The sequence below is a fragment of the Macrobrachium nipponense genome, chromosome 22, assembly GCF_015104395.2.
Source record: "Macrobrachium nipponense isolate FS-2020 chromosome 22, ASM1510439v2, whole genome shotgun sequence".
Classification (NCBI taxonomy): Eukaryota; Metazoa; Arthropoda; class Malacostraca; order Decapoda; family Palaemonidae; genus Macrobrachium; species Macrobrachium nipponense.
Genome location: NC_087213.1, coordinates 12733628 through 12761270, shown reverse-complemented (window position 1 = coordinate 12761270; position 27643 = coordinate 12733628). Strand labels below are relative to the sequence as shown.

At 40.3% G+C, this 27643-nt stretch overlaps 1 protein-coding gene across 1 annotated transcript; it reads left to right on the top strand.

The window, feature by feature from the left end:
- Nucleotides 1-791: 791 nt before the first annotated feature.
- Nucleotides 792-23858, top strand: LOC135198865 (peptidyl-prolyl cis-trans isomerase FKBP2-like). The gene is made up of 3 exons (XM_064226837.1): nucleotides 792-935; nucleotides 6245-6443; nucleotides 23742-23858. The coding sequence occupies exons 2-3, from the start codon at nucleotides 6270-6272 to the stop codon at nucleotides 23856-23858; spliced, it is 291 nt and encodes a 96-aa protein (XP_064082907.1). The 5' UTR covers nucleotides 792-935; nucleotides 6245-6269.
- Nucleotides 23859-27643: the final 3785 nt, after the last annotated feature.

Below are 27643 nucleotides of genomic sequence, written 5' to 3'. Positions count from 1 at the left end.
CCAGAGAAATCACCTCAGGTCCATAAACATAAACGACATAAACGTCATTCGTCTTTACAGGTTCGAGTACTTTGTAGACCGTGAACTGAAATGGCAGAAGGCGAAGGATTGAAAAGGCATACATGCAGCACCAATGAAAATGTTTGTCCGTGGAAGGTGAGACAGAGATGTTATCTTATGTCGAGAGAAGGAAACATCTGTTTGAAAAACTCCGAGGTCAAGTCTGCGTTAAATCTATAGAGCCATTAGTAGTGTCATAACGGGACCCTACTTTTAATACACACTGGTTAGAGGCAAGAGTAAGATTATTCCATATTTTTATTGCTGAATTTATAATGTGTTTTCATCATATGGAATAAGATGAAAAAGGCAACAAGAGAATGTTAATGTGTGAAAAAAAACAGAAAATGGAAACTGCTGGTAGGGAAGTGTAGTTACAAACTGAAATGAGAAGCTGTAAATTATAACAGATAAAATTTATCAAAATCCGTGGAGAAATTACATCAAATATTAAGCATTAAACTCTAACACTGGGAAATATGGTTCCCAGATCCGCTGACACGTCTCTAACTTATAAAGATCTATGATCATAGCCAATGTTGACATTGTCCGCATGTGTTCTTTTAGTCTTACATTTACGATTACTAAATTGTATGAGAGAGCCAGTTTGAGAGCAGATCACTATAGGGTTATTTAAAAAACATTTAAAATGATTTAATTAATATAAATACGCATACGCTGCTTACCTACGATTTGATTACTTGAAAATCAACTAATATTATATGAAATCCGAACGGACACAACCAAACTGCCAATCAGCCAGTGCCGAATAGATTTGTTTACGTTACAGTCATATCATACGCTTAGTCTGGTGGTACGTGTCGAAAGATAAAGTTGTTATACATAATATTATCGTATCAGTATTCAATATAAAGGTGTGTTTCAAATTAGTTGGAGAGTTTCCCGTAGGTTGTGTTTATTAAGAGAATCTTGCCATTGCGGAAAGCAAACAAAGAACTCGGTAGGTATGTAGGTAGGCTGACAATTGCTTAGCGTAGGAGGCCTAGGCTAAGGAGAGTTCCGTTGGGTAATCTCATTATCCGGCTGGCTTTGTATACAGCACAGCGAACTTAAATAAGCAACTAAAAATAAACAAAGGTATTTATACAGAAGCAATCCGCGGTGGCCTAGACTATGGCAATTGACGTTTTCCTATGTTATTTTACTTACTGAACAAGAATTTAAAGTATAATAGGTAGCTAGGTATTTAGGGTAAAACACCGCATGGCATGCAGCAGGCTAACGTCTACCAATGCATGCCACCCTCCAAAAAAGTACTAGGCTACATTATAAGGCGTCCTGACACAGGACATGGGCATCAGTCGCGAATTCTTGTTGGTGAGAAACGGAGCTAGGCCTCTACTCTCCTTTCGAAGTACTAGGTAAGTATTTTCTCCAAAGTTAAAAATTAAGGCAAAATTTTAAGATTTAGCCTAAACAGAGGTTAGTGAAAAGGGTGTCCACGGCAGTGGAAATCTCGCCAAAACGCTTTTGAAATTTTTACTTAGGCTACACTTCATTTTTATAGAAGATTGACGCCATCTCAATGTTTACGGAGTCGCTTGTGTCAACAAACTTCCCATTTCCTGTGATAAATCCGCACACCTCTTGTACCCACAGACGCTGGGGCACTTTCATCACATCAATCGGAACACGGTCCCTTACCAGGACGTTTCTAAGTAAACAACTGTTTTGGTAGAAGACGACGACGAAGCGTGGACTTAGATAATTTTGTAAATAAATAGTAAAACATCATTATTTTACATATTTATGATGATTAATTTGAAAATATTCATTATTGAAAAAGTAACTCGATTCTGACTCAAATTTAAGTAATTAGTATATTTCGGAATTAGAACGTTCTTTCAAGTCCTGTATTATGACGTCACGACATCTTGACTTTCGTACCTATTGTAAATAATTGCTATACTCAACTTTCTTGCAGAACAGTTTATATACCAGTTATTCATCCAGATTATCAGCTATGCAGGTAATTGTTATATAATCGTAATGCGCATATATATCTCTATTATTTACTTTTTGGATATATGAAGATGTTTTACTGCCGGATTACCGCCGTAGTGTGACGCACTCACTTTCGGTCCCTGGGCCTGTCTGTTTTCACACCATAAGCAAATTAATGGGGCCGGGGAACCCGAATTGCAAATGACCAGAAAGTCGTTTAAAAAAAGAGGAAAGTTAGCATTGAGGGGCATATGTTTGAATGAGAAAAATACAAATTTATACAATAGCTAGCTTGTAAAAAATACTTGATTACAAAAAACTTGATTTGACAACTAAGGCATCATACCTACTATGGTTTCAGAGACAGTGCAAGCACGGTTTTTGGCAATATTTCTGTAACGAACACTCGCATCAGAACGAGATTTTGCTATAGTGCATTACACCCAGTGCCGTAATTTATAAGGGTATCGTGAATCACTAATCGTAAAGAATAACGACACTTGTCCTTGTACCAAGAGACATAAACTCCATTATCCAGAAATGGATACGAACATGCGTAAAAAGCTTCTCCTACCCTCTCCCCCCCCCCCTACACTGCCACCCCTGTCCTTCCTTCCTTCCTTCGCCTTCCTCTCTCTCTCTCTCTCTTCTCTCTCTCTCTCTCTGTTGCCAATTGGTATGTTTTCACCCTCCAAACTGGGTATAAGACTTACACAAAACGTGGAAATTGGTGAAATCAGCCTATGTATTGAAAGTATATATACGTACATATATATTAAAGCAATTTTATCATTATTGCATTACTATGACAACTAGAATTCATGGAAACAGTTTATAATAATGCATCGGCTTATGTGTTAAGCTCCACTAATGTGGCAACGATGATTTTGCCATTCTTAGCATGCAAACATTAAAGGTAACATTTATTTCTGGCTTACAGTTATTTAAAAAAATCAAAATACTAATATAGACTTAAATCAATGAAAAGTGCTAGCAAAAAAAAAAAAACAATCCACTTATCCGTAGTCTGTTCCTCTATGGTTTTCGGCAGCCAGATGTACGACAAGGTTAAAAACATTGGATTGTATCTAATTTAGAATTATCTGTAATTTTTCGGGGTAATTTGGTTGCAAAAAAGGGATAATAGACATGAATTAAATTAACATTTTTAAATAAAGTAAAGTTGAACTAAATAACGTGTAAAGTAAACGATTTAGGGAATAAAACTTTGCAGTGTCGTCGTCTGCTGTTTGTAACTGTGTTTGTGGCGCGCGCGCTTAGGAACCAGGAACAGCACTGTTTAAAGTGCAATGGGAGTGAAATTGAGACCCAAAATGGTATAATAAAAATACAAAAAAAGCACTGTGGACCAGGTGTTGAATGATTGAAGGTTGAATTTTTTTTGATGATTTTGAATGATGATGTTGATGAATTGAATTTGTGATTGCATAATGTTTTGGAAATGTGAATTGAAGATTGAATTGAGACCAAAATGTGTATAAAAAAATCAAATAAGCACTGTGGAGTTTCAGTTGTGATGGCAGTAAGGATAAAAACCACTGATTACAAGGTAAAAATGAATTCAGTTCAAACCATGACCCCGGGAATAACAAGTTTCATACTCTCACTAATATAGGCAACAAAATGTTTTATTGTGCTGATTACAACTGCAATCTTGAGTAAGATCAATAAACGTTACATATATATGCTAACATTGTTCAAATGAGTGCTGGGAAGGCTGGGAAAGATAGTGTCCGTCACTGACCAGACTCGTCCAGCCACACGATCGCCGCCATATTGGATTTCAAAACTGCCTTGAAAACATATTTTACGAAGAGTGTCACATGCTTATTTTAGTTAGTATGGGGCTTTCATATATCACATTATGTTGACAAAACTTCAATCTTTAGAATGGTATGCTTAGAGTTGTAATTGTACTATTCTTGTTTCACCAATTAAATATCGAGTGAATAAGACCCGGCCAGCGTGATGATGGTGGATCGTCCGTGATTGTTTACCCTATTCTTTAGAATTAGTACCCTGCAAGAAACGTAACCGCGGATACGACATCCACTAGGGATTGGGGCGTCCAATGTATTTCGCCGTGTTTAGTACTGGCCCCTGGGGGTTAATTACAGTCGTCCGAATAAATATTACTTTAGATTCTTGTTCAGGAGGTAAAACTCCATAGAAAAACCGCAACCGCCATAGTCTGGGCCGCCGCAGATAGGTACCCTAGATCTATCTACCTAAACAAAACCTAGTGTTAGAATATGTTTAGGGGTCAGTGTGCAGACTAGGGAGACAGGGGTAGGTTTTGGTAATCTAACCTTGTAGCAAAAACTTCTATAGGCTGACAAGTTAGTCTGTACCAAGCTAGGGTAATGCATCGCTTGTTGACCCACCTTCCAGAAAATGTATTTAACACGTCCTGACACTGGAGATGGACACCAGTAACGAGTCATCGGTCGCGGAAGCAACACCTCGAGACCTCTATTTTCCTCTTAAATTAAGAGTTGTCCCAAAGTACAAAATAGCTAATGTCATAATTTAAGATTAAACAGAAGGTAATGACAGTCTAGCCATGCACATTGCAAACTTACCTCCATGACACCCCCATGACGCTTTCAAAATTTTCACTTAAAAGTCCTTACGTGTAGAAGATTGACGCCATTTCGATGTTTACGGAGTCACTTGTTTAAAAAAACTTTCCATTTCCTGTGCTAAATCCGCATGCCACTCGTACCCATAGACGCTGGGACGCTTTCTTCACAGGATAGAGTTCAAAGGTAAATTACAGGTTAATTACAGCTGGCCAAAAAAATATTACTTTAAATTCTTGTTCAGGAGGCAAAATTCTATAGAAAAATGTCAACTGCCACAGTCTAGCTAGTTCGCCGTGGTATACAGGCTTAGATCTACCATTTCGTAATTAAGGAGAAAGCACTTACTTCGAGAGGAGCGTAGAGGTCTCGATGTGCTGCCTGGAAAGGACACAACTCTAGACCGATGCTTATGGCAGCGAATTCAAGTACTTTTTCAGGAAGGTGGCCGCATTCCAAGTTCGGTGGCCGCTACTATGTCGCTGCTTGGTCATTTACCCAAATATTTTGGTTGCTTAGCTATCAAGAATTTACCATTAGAATCTATTCATCAGCATAGCCAGGTCAGGCCACAGAGCCCCAAGTTGGATTAGTAAGGTAAGTTCTGGTGAAGTCAGGGTAATCCTACAGCTTAGGATTCCAAACTCACTGCTTCCTTGTGTTTGTCTGTTTAATTTCCTATTTTCAATTTCTTCTTTTGGCAGATCTGCAAACAAGTAGGTAGGTATACGTATATATCCCTGCATACTCGTCACTATAATCTAAGACACCTGGTTTGATTAAGTGAGGATACAGGTTTTAGTGAGCTATTTCACCACTATTTTTTTCATTTTCAGTTTATAGGTGACAGTTATTTCATGTAGGTAATGCTGGTTTATGCTGTGTTGGAAAATAGTGCTACTGTAGTGTACTATATGCTTTATGCTATATTTTGGAAGCAGCATGTGGATACCAAGGATCTAGGTGCTATCTCAATTCTGTAAAGTTGGCAGTTCTTATCCTGTTTATTAACCTTAGTCAGTCTCGAATTCTGAATACTACTGTAACTGGATTTTGCTTCCTACCCAAGTACTTGGCAAACTTTCTGTTTTAGTAAAACAAGTTTGCACATTACATATATATGGATAAAGAAAATGTCAGTAATTTCTATGTTCTGAAAATACACACTTATTTTCAGGGAACACTTTTTTGCTGGGGTTTCAGACTTTTATTGTCCCCGCAGCACTTTTAGTTCAGCAACAGTGACTTTGGAATGTAGTGGTTAAGTGGACTTTCTCATGTGAAGGATAAGACTGTAATACTTCTTTTGTCTATTAATGAGAGATTATACTTATTTAGCACTACGAGTTCTGGTCAGCATAGTGTAAGTAAGGGACTAGTAGGCTATTTATGGACCATAGAGGTATTAAATATTGTAAGTGCATGTTCCAAGAACAGAGATCTTGTTTTAAATTTTCAGCCTAGGTGAATTTGTCTTTCTCTAATAGGGACTGATTGTTGCATCTCCAGACACTAGTAAAGTGTACTTTTCATAATTGTAGCCAACTGTATATGTAATAATTTGTGCAAATGTGTTCCTTTCATTTTATGCTTTGTATTTTTCTTGCACTGAACAGTTACAAGGAATCTTCATCTGGAACAATGCGTGTGGATCTGGGTGTTGTTGTGCTTTTAGCAGCCTGTTCTGTTGTTTACTCTGGTGAAGAAGAAAAGAAGAAAGAAAAAGTTAAGAAGTTGCAAATTGGTGTGAAAAAGCGTGTCGATAACTGCACCTTAAAAAGTCGTCGGGGTGACTTGCTACACATGCATTATGCGGTAAGAGAGCATTTTTCAGGTAGTACAGGCAGTCCCCGGTTATCAGCGGTCTTGGTTAATGGCGATCCGGTTTTATGGGGCTTGTCTAGCGCCATAAAATCGGCGAATTATGGCACCATAACAGGCTGAGTTCCGGTTATCAGTGCCATAATTAAGGTTCCTTATGGCATTGATAACACATAAATTGCCAGGTTTCGTTTAATGGCTGTTTTCGCTTATCGGCACAGTGTGCCCCTGGGAATGGAACCCCCGCTGATAACTGCAGACTGCCTGTAAATGTTTTTTTTTTATTTATTTTTTTTTTTCAGAATTTGGAATATTACTAATTTTTAGACTGATTGTGTGCTCATTACTGTGTATTGTAAATTATTATTTCATTTAAGTAGCTTACCAAGTATGTAATTATGTACATAGCTAAAGTATATACCTCATGAGGCAACTGTTTCAATCTTGCGAAAGCACTTCTTTTGTTTATTTTGTAGCCCCCCGCCCCTCCCACTACCCTGGGAATCGGGAACACCTTGGCAGCCATATTTCAATTTGTTTCTGCCGTTGATGATGTAAACTACGCCACCATTTTCAGCATCTCTGTTGGAATTTTCCAATTATTTCATATTTGGTTTAGTACAAGCTGTGTTCTGGTTGTGCTGGGCTATAGGCATATAATTTGTATTAATTTTCAACAGATTATTTAGAATTACAGGCAGTCCCTGGGTTATGATGGGGGTTCCGTTCTTGAGACGCGTCGTAAGCCAAATCGTCGTAAGCCGGAACGATGTCGGAAAAATGTATTAAACTAATAAAAAAAGTTATAAAAACCTTACTTGTAATCCTTTGGGTACACTACATGTAGTTTCCTGACGTTTTATGTACAATCTGGAGTTGTTTTCATCCAAAAAATGGTGGTTCTGGAAGGTAAAAGTACACAATTAGTACAAAATACTACACAAAGTCCTGAATGCAATATGTAAAGTAGAGTATATGAAGAGTAAAAGACTGAATGTATGTATAATTCCTTACTTTAGTTTAAAGTTGTCGCTCTATGTAACCCTGGACAAAGTTTTTTGTGGCCACATGGCCCTACATCATTCAGGGGTTCTGGGATTCTGGAATGTAAAAAAAAAATATATTAATAGTATTGTAGTCCTCTATGCAATAAAGTATACTATTACAGTAGTACTTATAACATACAGTGGCTTATAAGATATAACATGTATAAAACTTAGTTAGGAATTCCTTACATACTTACCAACTTTTAGTGAGTCTCAAAGCTGTTAGCTAGGTTGTGGGAGATGGAGATGGAGATAGTATGCATGTGTAGGGAGCCTGCAATGATAAGGATAATTATAGGGTAGTACGTATGTGTATGTACAGTAATAGAAGTTCTATATTATTTCAGGTATTTCAGAAAGCCATGTTTAGTACTAGGTACAGTAAAAACTAAAAAAAAGATGAATTCCATACCTAATTTCAGTGTGCTTTTTACAGATGACAGGCTAAGATGAGGGAGCTTGAAAAGGTGATGGGCAGCCTGGAATGATATAGAATATTAAAGGACAGTATGTAACCACTTAAGTACAAAATGTACTGTTACATAATTAACAATTTATACACATTAAAAACAGTTGAAAATTCCTTACCTTTAGTGGAATGAAAAGGTGTAGGCTATGTAACATGAAGAAGTTAGTTATGTAGTGCAGTAGAGGTCTGGTTTATGTACAAGGTGCATGTCAGTCTGGAATGATAATGTATATATGATTAGTAAAGTTACATTACTAAATATATTTACCTAATGTATATACACTATGTAAATATACATGTATAATAAAATGTATAAAAAATTCATAAAGAAAAAAGTTTCCTTACCAAATTCTAGTGGCTTGCTTACTGGATGGGCATAGTATGGTGTAGATGAGAATGGCTGGGCTATGGAGTGGAATTTGCAGGGGGCTTGGAGTCTGGAATGATAAAAAATAAAAATGATAGAGTATTAACTACTGCACACAATAGGTATATGTAGTATTATTTACTGTTTGACATATGTACAATTTAAAAAATGAAGAATTCTTTTACCTGATGGAGTTGGAGAGGTGATTGTACTAGTGTCAACTGATTTGGGCTCTGAGGAGGCTACATCTAGATTTGGAAAGAATGATAGGGTACATAATAAGGTGGATGTAGTACTTAGTGTACATACACTTTTTATAAAATTTCTATTAGCAATTTATAAAACATTCTAAAAAATTGTAAAGGTTTCCTTACCTGATGAATAGGGTGAGCCACCAAAACCATGGAAAGGCTCAGGGTCATCTGGGTCATCATCACTATCAAAGGGTTCTGGAATGATACATAAAGAAAAATATTAGGTTATGCAACATCAAACACATTATGTAATAGTACATAGTATGTATGTAATAATGTAGTACAAACAATTTCCAACATGAAAATGAGAAAAATTAAAGTCCTTACCTACTAGAGGTGGACGGGCTGCTACGGAGGGTCCAGGTAGTACAGGAGGATCTGGATTTGGCATCACTTCTGCAATAAAATACAAATGATGAAAATTAATGAAGTTACAATACACTATCATTTATATTAAATAATTAACACATTAATATTAGTATACGTATGTACATTTTATATTACAGTATGTAAACAAAATAAATTGAGAGTTCAGAATTCCTTACCAGGACTAGGAGTGGGAGGTGGTACTGGAGACTTGTGGAAGAAAGTGTCAAGCCTAGACTGCACACTTTTCTTCGTCTGCTACTCCTTCAGGGTTTCCTTATAAAAAGTTACCAAATCCATGATCCCTTTCCGGATTCTGTCAAACCTGGCAACGTTAGGGTCTTCTCCCTCAAAAGAAGCCAAAGCTCTCTCCAGGTGAGTAAAACCCTCTGACAAGCCTTTGACAGTTAATGACCTCGGTTTTGGGTCTGGTACCTCTAACTCCTCCTCAATCATCTGCTGCTCCAGCTCAATGAGGTCCTCTGGTGACAACTCCTCTTCATGGGATGCCAGCAGCTCTGTAACATCCTCAGCTTCCAGATCTAGTTTCAGCCTCTTGCTTAGCCCTACGATTTTCCTTGTCAAAGTCTCTACATCTTCTGCCTGGTCAAATCCTTCAAAACTGTGCACAAACTGTGGACACAGTTTCTTCCAGGCCCCATTTAAAGTGGCCGTCTTCACCTCGTCCCAAGCGCTTGCAATATTCCTGACTGCATCAGCGATGTTGTAGCCCTTCCAAAACTGCTTCAAAGTCAACTCCTTGTTACCTTCGATGGCCCTCAAAGCAGAGCGTATTGTCCTTCTAAGGTAGTATGCCTTGAAGTTAGCAATTACTCCCTAGTCCATCGGCTGTATAAGCGATGTTGTATTCGGTGGAAGGTACACCACCTTCACATTAGGGTGCATGTTGCTCAGATTTGATGGGTGACCAGGGGCATTGTCTAAGACTAGCAGAACCTTAAAAGGCAGACCCTTTGAGGACAAATACCGTTCCACTGCTGGTACGAAGTGGTCATTGAACCAATCTTCGAAAACCATCAAGGTAACCCAAGCCTTCTTGTTAGACTTCCAAATGACAGGGAGTTGACTCTTGAAAATGCCCTTGAAAGCCCTGGGATTCTCTGCCAAATACACTAGCAAGGGCTTAAGTTTCAAGTCGCCACTAGCATTGGCCCCAAAGAGTAAAGTCAGTCGCTCTTTACCAGCTTTATGGCCAGGTGCTGACCTCTCCTCCTTGGAAAGGTACGTACGGTTGGGCATCCTTTTCCATAATAAGCCAGTCTCATCTACATTAAATACTTGGTCAGCTGTGTAACCACCATCCTTAATTATTTCAGCCAAACCACTAGGAAAACTGTCTGCTGCTTTGCTATCAGCACTAGCAACTTCACCTTGCAGCTTCACAGTATGCAAATTTGCACGAGCCTTAAAACGGTTAAACCAACCTCTACTCGTGGAAAATTCTCCATAGCACCGCCTTCCCCATGTTTCTTCACTACTGCCTCATGCAGCTCTCTAGCCTTCTCCTGGACCACGCTTAGGCTCACTGGAACACGTCGCCGGTTCTGGTCCTCCAGCCAGATCATCAGTAATTTCTCCATTTCCACAATGCTCTGGCTACGTTGCTTCACATTAATCACCGTTGCCTTCATCGGTGCAGCATCCTCAACGTGCTTCAGAATACATTCCTTGTCCTTCACTATGGTTACCACCGTCGTCCTGCTAAGCCCCAAAGCACGACCTATCTCGGTGTTCGTCTCTCCCTTCTCAGAACGTTTAGCTACGTCGTACTTTACCTCCATGGTGATGACTTTTCTTCTTCTTAGATGAACTATCATCGGAGGAAGTACTCTGCCGTTTTGGAGCCATAGTAAAGGCAAGAAAACTGCTAAAAATCCAGCAACGTAGCGAGACAACCTAGCAAAACGAAGGCAAACACGTGATTGAAGTGGCGTTGTTTGGTACGTATTGTTATGCTCCACAGCGTCCTCGACCAGGCTAGGTCGTTGTCCGGTCACTTTACCTTACAGTTAATAGCGTAAATTATATATGGGCCTTCCGCTCAGAAACTAGTTCTGCATATGAGGCATTATTAAAAAGCATAGAAAAACATCGTGACCTTTTAATTTGTGTTGTAATCTAACCAGAAACTTAGTTTTTTTATCATTACTGTAAACAAGAAATGATTTTTTCATATACGTAGTATGAGTTTTTAAAAACAGTTGTAAACTTGGAACGTCGTAAGCTTACGTATCCATTTGCTCAGAAACTAGTTGCGCATATGAGGCGTCATTAAAAATAGAAAAACGTCGTGACATTTGAATTTGTGTTGTAATCTAACCACAAACTTTGTTTTTTATTATTACTATATTTTTATATAGTATGCATTATTGAAAACGGTTGTAAACTTGCAACATCGTAAGCTAGTAATGTATCCATTCGCTCGGAAACTAGTTCCGCATATGATGCGACATAAAAAGTGTCGAAAAAAACATCATAACCTCAAAATTTATGTTGTAATCTAACCAGAAACTTATTTTTATTAATATACTGTGCTAAAATAGAAAGGATTTTTATCATAGTATGCGTTTTTGAGAAATGTTGTGAACTTGGAACGTCGTGAGCGTAAGCGTCGTAAAGTTGGAAAAAGCATCTTAACCCAGCCCAGATTTTTTAATGAATATTTCAGAAAACCCGTCGTAACCTCGGATTGTCGTAAGCCGAAGCCATTGTAAGCCGGGGACTGCCTGTATGTTGGGTTCTAGTGGTGCCAGTATGCGCAGTTGCAGCGGTTTAAGCTATAAGGCTAGGCTAATCTAGGTTTTCTATGATTCTCATACAATCTATACAAAATGTAGGGGTCAAGATTATAGAATGGATAAAACCTGTATGAATGTTCAGCGTGGGATAGTAAACAGTGGAAGGTTCTTAAATCTCATTTAAACAAGTTAGAGAGAGACAGAAAGAGGAAAGTGGTGTCTCTTAGTTGAGAGGTTAGCCCTATGTATTACTCTTCCTTCGACTCTTATTCTTATTTTTCTCCTAATACTGGGTCTCCTACTGAACATCCTTCTACTTCTGTTCCTGGCTCCCTTGCTGCCAATCATAATGCCATCACCAGTCTAGGTTTGATAAGAAAATTGATCTTAGTTGTAAGTACTGGTGCAGATTTGGGAGCTTCCATGAAACTGATTATGGAAAAAGTTTTTCTGAAAAAGTGCAAAGTGATAGTGCAATGCAAGTCAGTTCTCCTAGACCGAGGACACTGTCCCACTCCCCTAAACCTGGGAGAATAGATACCAAAAGTCCAATGAAGGCCAATGGGTTTGCCCATGGGTAGTTGTCCCCTCAGTCGAATCTTTTGTACAATCCCAGGTGTTGATAGATAGCCATTGGATAGGCTTGTCCAGGGATATCCATAATTTGTCCTCAAGCTTTCCAACGACTATGGTGTGGGCAGAAAGTGCTGCAGACGTTACCTTGACTCTTCCCAACCTCTCAAGTGTCCTAGAAACCTTGGCCAAAGTCCAGATCTGCTGGAGGGCCCAGTGCCTGTTAAGAGGTAGAAGCAGTCTCTTTGCAGTCCCAGATCTTGCAGTTACTCTGTGGACCCTTATGTTTTTACTCCTGTCCATCAACCCTCGGGACGGTCCAGAAACCTTCTCACCTGAACTCTCGACTTATGGACTGAGTGCCCACACCTGGCTCCCAAGTGCCCGTGTCTGCTCAAAAAACATTTGACATCCACTTCTAAGCATTCGGCGCCCCATCCCGAGCGCTCGGCGCCATCTCCTGAGTGCCCAGCACCCACAACCAAGTGCCCAGCACCTTTTCTCAGGCGCCCATCACCTGTTTCGTCTCCTTTGTCTGTGGACCTGACGACCCTGCTCTGGCTCCTATGAAAATACGGTTAGCTCAAATTATGGACTTACTGAAGGAAGCTCCTAAGCCTACTCAGGATGACAACCTGTCCAACCTAGAAACTGCAGCTCCTTCAGCATGTGCTGCCTTATTGCAGCACATGTTGGCGAACTTTCCCTCCGTTTTTGTCCCAGTTGGTCTATTTTCACCTGCTTTGATGTTTTTGAAGAGGAACCAGCTGGATGACAGGACATGCCTCCCAAAGTTGGTCCTTTCATCCTGGTCCATGTTTCTTCAGCTATGAGTGGTGCAGTTGTGTCTGCTAAGCAGCATTTCGTGATTCAAGAGGCCAAGAATATGTATTAATTTGGCTAAAGCCATCAAAATACCATTTAGTGAATTGTGCTGGACACTGTTAACTGTGTTGGAAGGAGTTTGATGGGCTTCCTCCTTGGACTGGGGATCCTGTGGTAAGATCTAAGGGTTTTTGTTTCTTTAGCAAGGCTTTTTTGGATGTGATAAGTGTACTGGCTCATGTCACAGCTCATCCTTTTGTTTATATTTGCAGGGACAGGGAAGGAGGCACAGAAAACCAAAATACATAGTACTTTTCTCCACCTTTCCCAGGCCTCTCAAGGGAAGTCTCCTCCCCTTCCTCTCTTTCTTACTAATAATGCACTTTTGGCAATCCTTTCTCATTCCCCTGGTCTTCCTTCTAGGCACAGGAGGGAAGAAGTGTCCTTTTGGCAGCAAGGATCCAGATTTCATTATGCCAAAGGGTGATGTGCATTTCCTCCACTAATATGAAGATTCCGTAGTCTGATTATGGTTCATTGAACCCTCATTTGGGTGGGTGCAGGTTGGGCCGCTTCACTCTAGTGTGAGAACTCTTTGGGAGGTTATTGCATTCCTTTCAGGAATTCACTGCCTTTTCAACCATCTTTTAACCTTTCAGTCGTACAGAGCTACCTAGAGAAGAAACAGGTGTTGATCAGGAAGTCTTTTCTCCATTGGAGAAGGCAGCATTAGAGTAAGTGCCAACTACATTGCTGGCCTTTTTACACAAGCTCTTCCTAGTGCTAGGCAATGTGAGGTCGGAGGACAGTCCTAGACATATACAGCCTCAACCTCTGCGGCCAACTGTTTCCCTTTTTTCCATGGAGTCAACCTCCACGATCTTTAACTGCCAGGAGGAGGACAGGTAGGTGTTTACGGGGTACGTACATGAACAATACGTACTCTCGTGTCCCCATTCACCTCTCACAATGCATATGTAAGTCAAGTCAAAGTAAGCAATGAATTCAGCAGGTATTTCTTCATCATAAGTTCTTTGACATTTTCAATGTGCAGTAAGGCTAATGCTGAAAAACATCAAATTTTAAGACATTTCAGTGTCTATTTTATTTTTCTTTCAGCCTTAAGTTAAATCTCTCATTTTTCAAAACAGTGATTGGCTTTAATGAAACAAACATGCCCCAGCAGATGAATTAGGGAATGATCAATTAACTGCCTTGTGCACTGCAACTTTGAAATCTGCCATGATATCAAGCGGATCTGTATTAGGTTGCATAATTTTCAATTACTAAAAAATAATTCTTATGTCTGCATTGTTTTATTCGGCAATAATGCAAAGACCCATATAAAAGTACAAGAATGCAAAATGGTTGGAAGCACTTTTCTGGCACAATTTTGAAGGTACCTTCATATGACCAATGATGATATGATGCTATATTCTGAAGAGCACTTTCTGATGCAAATACATACTAGTAAGCGCTGTTGATCCTCAATGCCCGAATTATACCATAGAAAATGTTTGCCATTATCAAGTTTACAATATTCGTCAGGTATTTCAAAACCATGTGTAGCAGCTGGATTAGCTGGAAATCCAGAATTTTTGTCTCGGCACCTTTAAATAGTCCTTGAAAGTACGGGCATGCTAGGAAGTTGAGAGCAAGTATTTTCTGTTAGTTGCAAAATTGGTTGCTGTTATGCTACACAAACCTGCTATTATCTTTTCTACTGCTTCATGCTTTATTTCTGCAACTGCTTTACTAGCATTTAACAAATCTACATCAGCTGGATGAGGGTAGCCACTAAAATAATAAATAATTTTTGGCTCTTTGTAGTTGTAATTACTTTCATCAACTAATTTTCTTTTGTTCTTGGTTGACATGAATTTTGCCATTTTGGGTTGGGCAAAGCCGGAAAGTTTACATTAAATTTTAGCAATTTCTTTATACAGTACCACACTCAAGAGAGAAAATGAGTGTATACTACTTTATCATAAGTTTGTTCATGAAACTTACCTGTCAGATATATATATAGCTGTATTTTCTGAAGTCCGACAGAATTTTAAAAACTTCCGACACACGCAGTGGTCGGCCAGGTGGTTAGTACCCATTCCCGCCGCTGGGAGGCGGGTATCAGGAACCATTCCCATTTTCTATTCATAATTTTTCTGTCGCCGGTGCTGAAAACACCTGTTTTCAGTACCTCCGTCTTAGGATTTTGGAAACTTCATTGCCCTAAGTATCCTAATTGTCTTTTGATTTTATTTACTTGGATTTGTGGCTAGGCATACGCTATCTTAAATTGATTTGAATTTGATTCATTTTTGCTTAAAATATCTGAATCTAGTTAGGCTAGTTTCAGACGGGGTTGTCTGCAAAGATAGGGTGTGGCTACCGAAAGCTTCGGTAGATCCGCACTTGGTATGTACGAGGGGTATGGGTCTTCCTTCTTTGTTGAGATTTGTCATGTAAGGAGTGAGACTGTCTATTCCGTAAGGAAGACGTATGATTCGTATGTACGCAAATTAATCAGTAAACATGTCTAATTCCGTAAGGAAGACGTATGATTCGATGTACGCAATTAATCAGTAACAAAAGTCAGGGTAGTGAACCTGCTAACCTTCCTGTAGACTTTAATTTGCCTAAACCCTGTAGTATGGCCTACGGGCTATGAATATGTCTACGAGAGGTGCTCGCTCTTCTTCATTGCTGTGAAGTGCTACTTCTGTAATTGTTACTCCTAACCCTGCAGTATTGCCTTCGGGCCCTAAGCAGTGTCTGTAGAGGAATTGCCCTTTCTCTTATACTCTTTCGATTCGTAACTTAGAATCGAAAGTGCTTGCTTTAGAGAGTAAAAGTGAAGTGCAGAAGTGCAGTGATACCCCTTGTGTAGTGGAGGGTGCGTCAGATCGGCCTCGTTTCGCCTCTAGGCCGGGACCTCTGCTTGACTCCCAGGACCCGGGGAGGGAGCATGTCGAAAGCCTAAGGAGGGTTACAAGGAACCCCCACCGATCTGGCGTGCCTTCGGCAGTTTCTGATGAAAATCCCCAGACTGCCAAAGTGCGTGCGCGTGCACGAATCCTGAAAGTTTGCTTCTCGTCCTCCGAAGCGTCCTCTCCGTGCAGGGGTTGGAGCTTTCGGAAGGACTCGCGCCCTCTAAATAGAAGCTTTATAGAAGAGGACGCTTCACGTCCTCTCTCTCTCTCGTGTTATGCGTTTCAGTGAGAAGTAAGAAGGCGAACGTCGCCTGAACTCGTGTCCGTCTTTCCACCGAGAAATACGTAAAAGAAGTCATAGTAGCAGGAAGCTTTTGAGAGCGGACGCCTGGGACGCTCGGATGGACTCCAGGCGCGCGCGGGTGCACGCCAAGCGCGCTCCACGCGCGCCAGTGGACGCCGAGCGCGCTCCAGTGGACGCCGAGCGTGCTCCAGTGGACGCCGAGCGCGCGCCAGTGGACGCCGAGCGTGCACCAGCGCACGCCAGGTGTGTCGCCTGGCTGAACGTTTCTGTTGAACTCTTCAAGCTCTTGTTTCAGATTTGGGCCTAAAGAATTTTTACCCCTACCTTCGGTGATACCTTCTACCTCACCTGCAAAGAATGTGAAGTAGGCAGTGCTTCGGAGGAAGCTTAAAGTGAACAGACAACTTCTTCTTCGAAACCCAGCAAGACATCGGGTTTCGTGAATTCAAGAGGTCTCTGTCAATTAATATTGCTTTTCGCATAGGTGGATGGAGTTAAGGAAGATCTCGTTTGCTCTACCGCAACCTTTACCATTCTGCCAATAAATTTAAGTTGCCACTACCGCAGTCAAGACTTTGCGATAAGGCAGTTACGGGTTATGTAAGGCTCGATGTCCGGCACGTCAGGACTCTCGGCAACGTTCAGTAGGATTCTTGCAAAGGCACTCATCAAAAGGACGCTCTTCAGGAAAGCGCAAGACAGGACTTCCTTTGCCATACTGCCAATAATTTTAAGCTTTAGCAGGCATTAGTTGTGATACGGGAGAGGAAGCTGGTTGGAGTTTCTTCCTCCTCCCAGGATAATTTTCCAAGCTTTTTAGCCCATCTGAAAGGGTTTTTCAGATGATAGATTTTGTTAGTTTCTAGTCGGGACTACGCTGCCGAATTGAACATCGTCGTCCTACTTGCCGTAAGCCCAGTCTCTTAACAGGATTCTTGCCCCTTCCTCGTTTGAGACGGGAATCGGAAAAATTAAATGCTCCACTCCCTGGATTACGTGTTGTCAATTCAGTGACTTTCCCCCATTGACAATATACTTTCGTTTTGTCAAGTAAGTGGGTATCCCCTCTTTGACAAAATATCTCTTTGTCCCGTAAATGGGTTAGTTCTCATGACAAACATCTCATTAACTTGATATTGCGTAAGCGAATAAGCTCTTATTGACAAGATTCGGAAGAGCTCTCATTCGTCATTCGCAGACTCGTACAAGAAATAGACTTGTAGACTACGTCAATGAACGCTTATGTCCAATAACATAAGAAGCTTGAGCTGACTGCTTCGACTGCTTCGATTCTCTTAAGGTTTGTTCATGAAACTTGCCTGTCAGATATGTATGTAGCTGTATTTCCGAATTCAGCTATATATATGTCTGCCAGGTAAGTAGGAACAAACTTTATTGTGATATAATTTCATTTTTTGCCTTGCGTTATTTTACTTCTGGTTGGTTCAAGTCATATACGCTTGCTGTAGTTACCTCTTCGGATGGCAACCGAGAGGTCTATTGTCTTTTTTAAGGACATTTAATCGTTACTCCCTGCAGCCTAACAGGAGTTTCCGATTTATCTTTTACCGTTGTATGGTAGTGTTCTGACGACACAAACGCATCTATATATTTAGCGTTTTCTGTTTCGCGTAAATATACCAGCTTGAGAGTCTTTCTGCTCAAAAAATAACGGATCTATTTCTTCGTAGAATAGGGTAGCTGGCAACCCAGACATAAAGTTAAGAGACGACGTTCGTAAGCTGCTTGCTGCTGCTGTCACGCTGTCTGTCCTCCAGTCCAACCGAGCCAGTATTCAGTAACAGATCGTGCGCTGTCATGCGCGGTAGGTTACGTCTCTCTCTCCTGCGGGATTGACTGACTAACCGTATCTCTGTGCTGACGGTTACGTCTCTCCTGCGGGATTGACTGACTAACTCTATCTCTGTCCTACAATCACGGACTTTAGCCTAAGATTGAGGGGATTTCTTACGTGAATGAATAAACGTTGCATTCGTTTTGCCTTACTATGTTCAACAGAGTTATCTCTTAATCCTTTCGGTGCTCGTTACCGCACGGTATGGAACTACGAGTCTACCGCAACATTGCACTTTTATTTGCTCTCTGCTTAGGCAAAGCGCAGCCTTATTTAGGGAAGTAAGCATACTCGGGAGGGAATGGATGAGCTTGCTGGGGACCATTTCCTTCCTGAAGAAGTTTGTTTCCCCGAATAGACTGCAATTCAGACCACAGTTTTTTTTTCCTACCGGGAAACAAATATTATTCAAGATCTAGCAATGATTCTGAACATCTCTCAGTGCGTCTATCACCTGAGGTGATAGAAAGAAGGTGCCGGACATCTGGATAGGGTTTCAGATGTCCTGGATCTTAATCTGAAAGAAGTAAAAGCGATTCGGTAGTCCCTCCAGTCCCCGAAACGAGTTTTTGGGAACCAGTGGTCCAGATCAACTCTGATATTCCACAGCTCTCTCATATCTTAAGAAGTATCTTCTCTCGGTCCTTGTTCGAGTTTACGAGAAAGAGCCTATTATAACAACAGGCGTAAAATGTAACGATCCTCTACAGGTTCGTTAAAGGATTGCAAAAGTCCGTACGAATCGTCTCGATCGACGGCAGCAACTATTCACTTCCGAGTGGAATCTTTCTTTAGAAGTACAAAGTTGAGAGTTGTGTAGACTTTAGGGACGCCCTTTCATTCTTCTCTTCGATATGTTGAGGACGAAGAGGCGGCTTCTTCTCTGCTCCCTTATTCTCGATCCGGGATCGGTACCATTAAACGCCATCCTATGATATTGAACGGGGATGGATGTTTAGTCTCTTTTTCTTTTTCCCCTTTTTCAATCGCTTAGGAAATGTAATAAGAGGATTTATGACGTCACAGGGAGCGACAATGACGCTGATCGCTCCATGTTGGCCTTCAGAATCCTGGATTCACAGAGGTCACAATACTTCCTAGTTCACTTTCCAAGGACTTTTCCGAGAGAGTCGGTCTACTCTAACTCGAAAGGTACCTATAACCTCTCCGCTCTGAGTCTGACTACGTTCAGACTATCGAGAGGTTGACAGGAATAAGATTACCGTCTTCCTTTTCCGTCTAAAGAATGGGATAAGTGGCAGTCACAACTATTAAAGAATATGCAAATATGTTGTTGACGGCCTTTGGGCTCAGAGATTTGCGTCTGTCAAACAACAAAGCCCTTCACGATCTTTGAGTTCTGTGGAATCTCGAAACTCGCTCACCATCTACTTTTGTCTCACCTGTTTTCTCGGAGTCAGACACTCGTGCGAGATCAGGCGACATATAGTAGCCCTGAGTTTCTTGTTGACGAAGTCAGTTGCGTTTATACACCCCCGATGATCGTGTAACATGAGACCAGGTTGGACTGTCAGGCATTCTTCCTTCGGGACTGAATCGCCTTTTTGCTCCTCGCTCCTTTCTCCTGGCACCAGAAGCTCGAGTCAGGAGTTGATTCGCTGACGACGTTGGGTTGCGTTGATACACCCCAAGGTTTGCTTAGATTGAATCGCCCAGGCAGTCCAGACACTCATCCTTCAGCGAAGATAGTGCCTTATGGTCTTCAGGGTACAGCCTTGCTGTCCTTGATTCGTCTGACTGGTCAAACTGGTCGTCACCTGACTTTAGTACAGACGGACTGACTGTGCATGTCCAGATCGAAGCTTTCAATATGGAACTTAGACGTAGTCTGAAGTTCTTGATGTAAAGCATTCGAACCTCTCCTACCTGTTAACTTTTTGCATGTGATCAGGAAGGCCTTCTTCTAACCACCCTAGATACGACAAAGAGGGTTAGTGAAATTTTAAGCCATCGTCACAAGTTTTGGCTTTAGAGAAGACAAGGCGGTGTGCTCTCTAAGCCTTCCGTTGTGGCCTAAGAATGGAAACCCGTTTTGTCCTTGGGCCAGGAGCTTGGAAGCAAGGATGGCACAAGTTAGTGGGCAGGAGCCAGAGAGAGTCCTAATAACCCTGTCGGGTCTCTCAAGTTTTATCTACATAAAACTCAAGAAAGTCGAAGTCATTCGGGCAATCTGCAGTGTTCCGAAAAAGACCAGACTTGCCCATATCGAAGAACACCCTGGCTTTAGTGTTAAGGAGTTCTTTCAAAAATGCTCCTTCATTGTGTTTGCACAAAGATTTGAAATCTTTTTATCTAAATGCTCACGAGGTGAGGGCGCGGCCTCGGAAGCATTTCAACAGAGCATGGCACTCAGTAACATCCTGAGTACCATGTTTTAGCGAAGCAACTCTGTTCACTTCACACTCCCTGCGAGATGTGAAGATGGCATATGAGATCTGCTGCTCGCTAGGGCCATACGTGGTCTGCAGACACAATCTTGGGGGCAAGAAGTACCACTCATCCTATCCTGTAGAAAATGGTTAGGAAGAGCTCTTAATTTAGTTGATGAGTCGCCGACAACGGCGACTTCTTAACTCTTAAGCCTTAGTTAAAACACCTTAACTTTGGCTAGGTTGGTCAGGTGGTGATATATATATATATATATATATATTTATTTTACTTCTTAGCCCTCATGGTATGGTCAATATGGTCTAGTCACGTCGTGGTCTCGCCCCTGTTGACAGATCATCTGGAGTGCACCAGCTATATAGGTCTCTACCTCGCTGGCAACTCTAGTAGCACAAGCAGACTTACGTGGCAGTAACCACGAAGCCAGCTATGCTAACAGGTGGAACCAAGATGTAAATCAATCTGCATGCATTTGTTTCCTAAAATCCTTCTATTCTGTCCCTTCCCACCTCCAAAGGTGGGATTCAGCTATATATATATCTGACAGGTAAGTTTTCATGAACAAAATGATATTGTTATGATACAATAAAGTTTGTTCATACTTACTGGCAGATATATATAATCAAGTACCCACCCACCTCCCCTCAGGGACAGTGGAAATAAAATTATGAATAGAAAATGGGAATGGTTCCTGATACCCGCCTCCCAGCGGCGGGAATGGGTACTAACCACCATGGCCTGCCCCCAGACCACTGCGTGTGTCGGAAGTTTTTTAAAATTCTGTCGGACTTCAGAAAATACAGCTATATATATATCTGCCAGGTAAGTATGAACAAACTTTATTGTATCATAACAATATCATTTTAACAGTGCGATAACAATTTTTTAAAGGGAAGAAAAGAAAACGGTAATAACAATCTTTTAATGAGGCTTGTTAGGAAAGAGAACAGTAATTAGATTTCTGTAGCGAGGCTTGTTATAGTTTTTTCTTAGGAGTTTATTTACAATTGGACAAAAAGTCATTGGACAAAAATATACATGACCAACAGACTTTGATGAAGTGATGTTGGACAAAAAGTCAGGTCACGGAGTCAGTCCCCTATCATTACTGGCCTTGGTTTATGATTCAATGAGTCTTTTGGCTTGCTGTATCGCATTTGGCTTTTGGTATTGCGGAGATTGCTCTCATTCTATCATTTCTCACCAGGAATGACAGCTCAAATATAATCTTCTTGATGAGATAATAAGAGTTTCTGTACTCTTCCAACAAGTCTAAAGTGGAAATCCAGATGAGATACTGCTCTGCCAGCCTGCAGTTTTCAGTATCATCTGAAGTTATCCACTCCAGGTGTTTTGAGTGTTTTATTCTGTCATCAGTACCAATTAGTGCTAGAGTTGTTTGGGAACCATTCTTATGGCCTCATCTCTTGTTTTCCTTCATCTTAGATTTTATGACCAAGATACAAATTCCTTCGGTCCAAACTCAAGGTTTGGGAGTTTTTTTATTTTCCCCTTTTGATAATTTGTTGATGGAGAACCAAATGGAATGTTATTTAGTCTGGTTCATGCCCTAAATGGTGCACGAGAAGGACGAAGAACCTCTTACCACAATGCAAGCATGTTTTTGGGGGGAATGCAGAATGTCACAAAAAGGAGCATCCAAGCACAATTTCCTTTTGGCTACAGGAGGTAATCTCCAAGTCCACAATTCCTCCAATAGTATGGAGTAGCCTCTGTCCCACCATTGAGCTGACAATATTAAGGATATTGGCTCCCCTCTTTCCTACTGGAAGAACTACCCTGTATGGCAGTCTGGTGCCATTTGTACCTTCATCCCTGTACAGTTGAGGGATGTTGCCCAAAAGCCCCTTCCCAACACCTTTTATTAGGACTCATTGTGGTGGCTCAAGTATTGTTACTACCGGGAACTGTCCAGGTATCCCATTGCTTAATCAAGTGCTTTAGAGTGTTGAGGCTCATAAGGTTAGGGTGTGTGTACACTGACCTAATATCTCTCCTAAGACCTCACCCTTTGATGAAATTCATTTTTGATGTACAGTAATCAGAGCACTTGTATGTGACATCTGAATGAAGTGTATATCTAAATTTTATTCTTGGTTAAAATAGTAAATAAAGAAGAGTGTCGTAAAAAACAAAAAAGATACATAGTCACAAAGATTCGTTCCAGTATGGGCAGGTTACAGTGAATGAAATAACACAGGTAGTAACTGAAGTGTTGTATATCAATATTACCAGTATTTTCTCAGTTTTCAAATGACCTCCAACTTACAGGAGCATTATTAGTGAAAAAATGTGAAACTGCAGTATGTTAAAAGGGTTCATTGGTAAATCTTGTTAGAACAAGACTATTGTAATTATAATTCAAACATTATATGTTACTTTTCATGATAATTTTTGTTCAGAAATTTGCATTTTACCTTTTTATACTGGTTGATATGCAGAATATTTACAGTTTTGGAAGATTAAATTTCTTTTTCTCTTTTTGATATCTGTATTTTGTGGGGTTTAATCTCTACTATATTTTGTTCTGTTTAAGACATCCATGCCATGTGTTAATCAAGTGTAACATTGTGCAATAAAATGTCAGTTCATATTTCTAATATTTTCTGTTGTGGTGTTTGTTTTTCTTTTCTTTGGGATTAAAAAATTTACTGCATAAGCATACATCCAATACTATTAAGATTTTAAACTACTGCTCCAGCTGTAGCCCCTCCCATTTGGATGCACTAAGACAGATGCAAAATTTTTCAGTTTGCTTGTATGTCCACATCAGAAAATTCTTGTTTAATTTTAAAATCAATAAACTTGATAAAGCATAACACAGTATTTTTTAGTAAATGAACTGAAAAACCTTTAACAATCAAAATTCTGTAGCAGCCAAAGCCATGGTACTTAATGCAGTGAAATAATATATGTTCATGCATCAGCTGAAACAGAGGTGTAGCTTTTGGGTTTTGCCATTTTAATTTCATATAGATATTTTTCTCTCAAAATTGAGGTGTCTTCAAGCTCAGAGCATCTTCAACACCAATAAATTTGGTACTTGACCTTAACGAGTCAGTGCAATGTTAATTATTGAATAATCAGAGGGTTAATTATGTCAACTCTTTACAGGGTAAATTAGAAGATGGTACAGAGTTTGATAGCAGTTACCCACGTGGACAACCTCTTACCTTCACCTTGGGATCTGGGCAAGTTATTAAAGGATGGGACCAAGGCCTTATTGGGTAAGAGTAAATTATGCTTTAAATATTTAAACTAAGCTAAATCAACATCTAAAAGAGGACCATTTCACTACTAGTGGGAGGGCAAATAATTTCATGTAAAGAAATATTAATGAAATTGCAAACATTTGCTCTTCTGATGCCTGTTTCATTGTTGATTTCAGTTGTTAGGCCAGTCACAAAATTTAAACCTTTAGTATATAAAAAAAGCTATATGTAAATGTAGTGCACTGTTGCTGTATCTGTTCATTATTGTATACAGGCAGTCCCCGGGTTACGATGGGGGTTCCGTTCTTGAGACGCATCGTAAGCCGAAAATCGTTGTAATCCGGAACATCTTAAAAAACCCTAAGAAAACCTTACTTTTAATGCTTTGGGTGCATTGAAAACTATGTAAACTGCATTCTTAATGCATTTTTCATTAAAAAAAACCCTTCAAATATTGATTATTTTGCATTGTTGGTGTCATATTTCATCTGCCAGATGAGTGTTGTAGTCGTTGTAACCCTGGAACATGCGTCGTAACCCTGGAAATAATGTCTGATGAATATAATTGAAAAGCGCCTTAACCTCGGAATGTCGTAACCTGAACCCGTTGTAACCCGGGAACTGCCTTACATATATTTGTTTAATTCACTCTATTTTAATTATTGGATATCAGTGTCGATGTTGAAGTTTGTTTCAGATTGTCATGTGAAATTGTATTAAATTTTATGAGCCTGAAGGAACAATCTTTTACAGATAATCAATATGCATTTAACCCTTAAACGCTGAGCTGGTATTTCTGAAAGTGTTTCCTGTATGACAGCGGCGTTTGCGAGTGAGCGCTGAAGCAGAAAAAAAGTTTTTATACATTCAACTTACCTGTCAGATATATACATAGCTATTACTCCGTCGTCCGACAGAAATTCGAATTTCGCGGCACACGCGGCAGGTAGGTCAGGTGATCTACCCCCCGCCGCCTTGGGTGGCCGGGAATAGGAGGAACCATACCCGTTTTCTAATTCATAATTTTTTCTGTCGCTGGAATGTAAACAACGTTTGCAGTTCCTCCGGATGGATTTTCGTGTTTCATCGCCATCGATCGTCTGGGCTAACTTTTACAGGGAAGTAATGGATCCTTGGTTCGGCATACGCTTTTGTTAACTTTTTGATAATATTAACTTCGAAAATTTCGAAGATTAGTGCCACGTGTAACTACCGAAAGTTTCGGTAGACACTCCGTCCACTTTCAACGAAAGTGAATTACTTGTATACTGTCATGAAAGGGAAGTTACTTATATTTATTCATTAATACAAATAAGTGTTAGAGTTTGATTGAGGAAATGTATATCTTTCTTCCTAGTTGGGGAAGTCAGAAAAGTAAACTATCCTTTAGAAGTTTTATTAGCTCTTGTGTTAACGAGCAATTATAGTAGTAACAGTACTAGTAGTTGTGCATCCTCATCACCTTCTTACTCCGCAGAATCTACAATATCATATATTTGCAAATTGTAGACTTTGGATATAGTAGTTCGAATGCGAACTCTTAGAACGTAAGAAGTGAATATAGTGTTCCCCCATTACAATGGAGGGTGCGTCTGATCGGCTCTGTCTCGCTCTCAGGTCTAGACCTCTTCCAAGCTCACAAGCCCAGAGGAGAAGGAATGTCGAAAACCGTAAGGAGGTTTCAGAGAATCCCCACCGGTCAGGCGTCCCCTCGGCAGGTTCTGTAGAGCGTCCCAGACTGCCAGGGATAGCCATTGGAAAGGCATCCTAAAACAGTGTTTCTCCCTTTTTATGCGTACGATTCCTCGATGGATAGAAGAACTTGAAATGAATGAAATTGGCGAAGATCCTCGTATAATGCCTTCTGGTAGAATTATTCAAAATTAGAATGACATTAATCGATCCACCTTTCGGAATCAGGCGTCGATTTAGCGCCTTCTAATATTAGAGATCATTCGATAACATTTGTGATACAGTCATTGTTCGAACATTTTTTTTTTTCGCAACTAGACGAGAGCGCTATCCAATGGGGGTATGAAATTGTTATTTCAACATAAGATTCCCCATCGGTGCATTTTTAGATATAAATCTATTATGATGAGAACGATTTAGATTGTTTGTCAATCGAATGAATTTATAGGATCTCGTTAAGTGATAAAGCATATATGTATGACTTTTAAGCTTCTAGCTCCTACCATGCTTAGGACAAATCGCCTTAGGACTACGGTATGGCAAGGCATAGACACATACCGAACTTTATGCTATAATGGTCAAGTGAAATCCTTACAAAATTTCCTAAATTAATACGGTTTACCTTAATGTAACAGTATTATAGAGGATTCTTTATTTAAGCTAGAGTCATGAGTTATATGAATGCTATCGTGTCTTCGAGAAGTTATCGGATAAGCATATCTTTATTGGTGGATTGAGAGTAGGATAGAACATTTTTCTTCGTGTTAGAAGAGGTTTCCATGAATTACCAGTACCCTTCTAGGACTATCCTAGGAAGGAATAGGTTTAAAAGAATTGTTTAGACGACACCTATTTAGTTTCTAGACTTGTCGAAGTCTCGTTAGCTTAATTATGCTTATATAAAAACTTCCTGAAGTTCGATAATAATTTATAAGATTCCTTTATTTAATGGAGTAACTGGCAACTCTGGAAAGGGAAGGCCAGACTGCTTTCGCTTTGAAGACCAACCAACGCAGTCGCAGTACCATCTTGTTCTCAGTCGTGAGATGTCGTTTACAGCTCTCTCTCCTGCGGAATGGGATAACTAACCGTATCTCTTCCCTACAATCGTGGTCTTAGCATCGGATTGAGGGAATACTGAAGCTATCATAAATAATATAGTGTCTGCCTTTTGTTAGGAATCTTTCAATAAGAAGGATATTACAACCTTTCAATGCTGTTACCTAGGTAACATGATTAAAGGATTCTAATGCAGCAGAACATGATATTATTTAATGCACTCATACTTACGAAAGCATGGCTTATTAGAATACATACTTAGTGAGAAGAGAGATGTAATAGAGATTCACTTCAAGACTACGGTATGGTTAAGTCTTTCGAAAAAGGACACAACCGTATTTAGAATCGGATATTGCGCAGAAGTTGTATGAGTCGGATGGGAAACATTCTTTTAGTGGGAAATGGTTTCCCTGAATGGATTATACTGCGTATATAAAAGTTTTTCATAATAAGAACGGAATTAACATATGAAAGGATGTCGGGTACCATAAAGACACACATGTTCTGGCACATAACATAAAGATAATTAGTAGGAGACGCCAGCCTGGCGCAGATGCGCCACCCTGGCGCGGGTTGCGCCGGCCTGGCGCGGGTTGCGCCAGCCTGGCGCAGGTTGCGCCAGCCTGGCGCAAGTTGCGCCACCCTGGCGCAAATTGCGCCAGCTTGGGCAATAAGCCTAGAGCACCATCCAAAATAAAATTTCTCGTTTGAGCGAGTTATTAAATAAAAGCAATACAAGAATTTGCGAGTCCGTGAGAACCTCGATCGACGATAATAACTGTTTAAGTATGTCTAACATTTATTGCAAAGAGTTGTGAGAACTGCGAGAAGTCTTCTTCATAGATCTCTTAGCAAGAAGAAGACGAACAGTCTTCCTGTAGACTGCTTCCTTTTCCTCAAACCATGCCATAAGGAATCATAAGCGCCAACCAGACGCCTGGCTCTAACTAGAAATAATTAGTTAATAGATATACCTTAGAGCAAATTATGCTTCTACATAGAGCTGGGAAGTTACTCAGTCCCTCGCACTGGAGTGGTCCTTCTCGTTCAGGA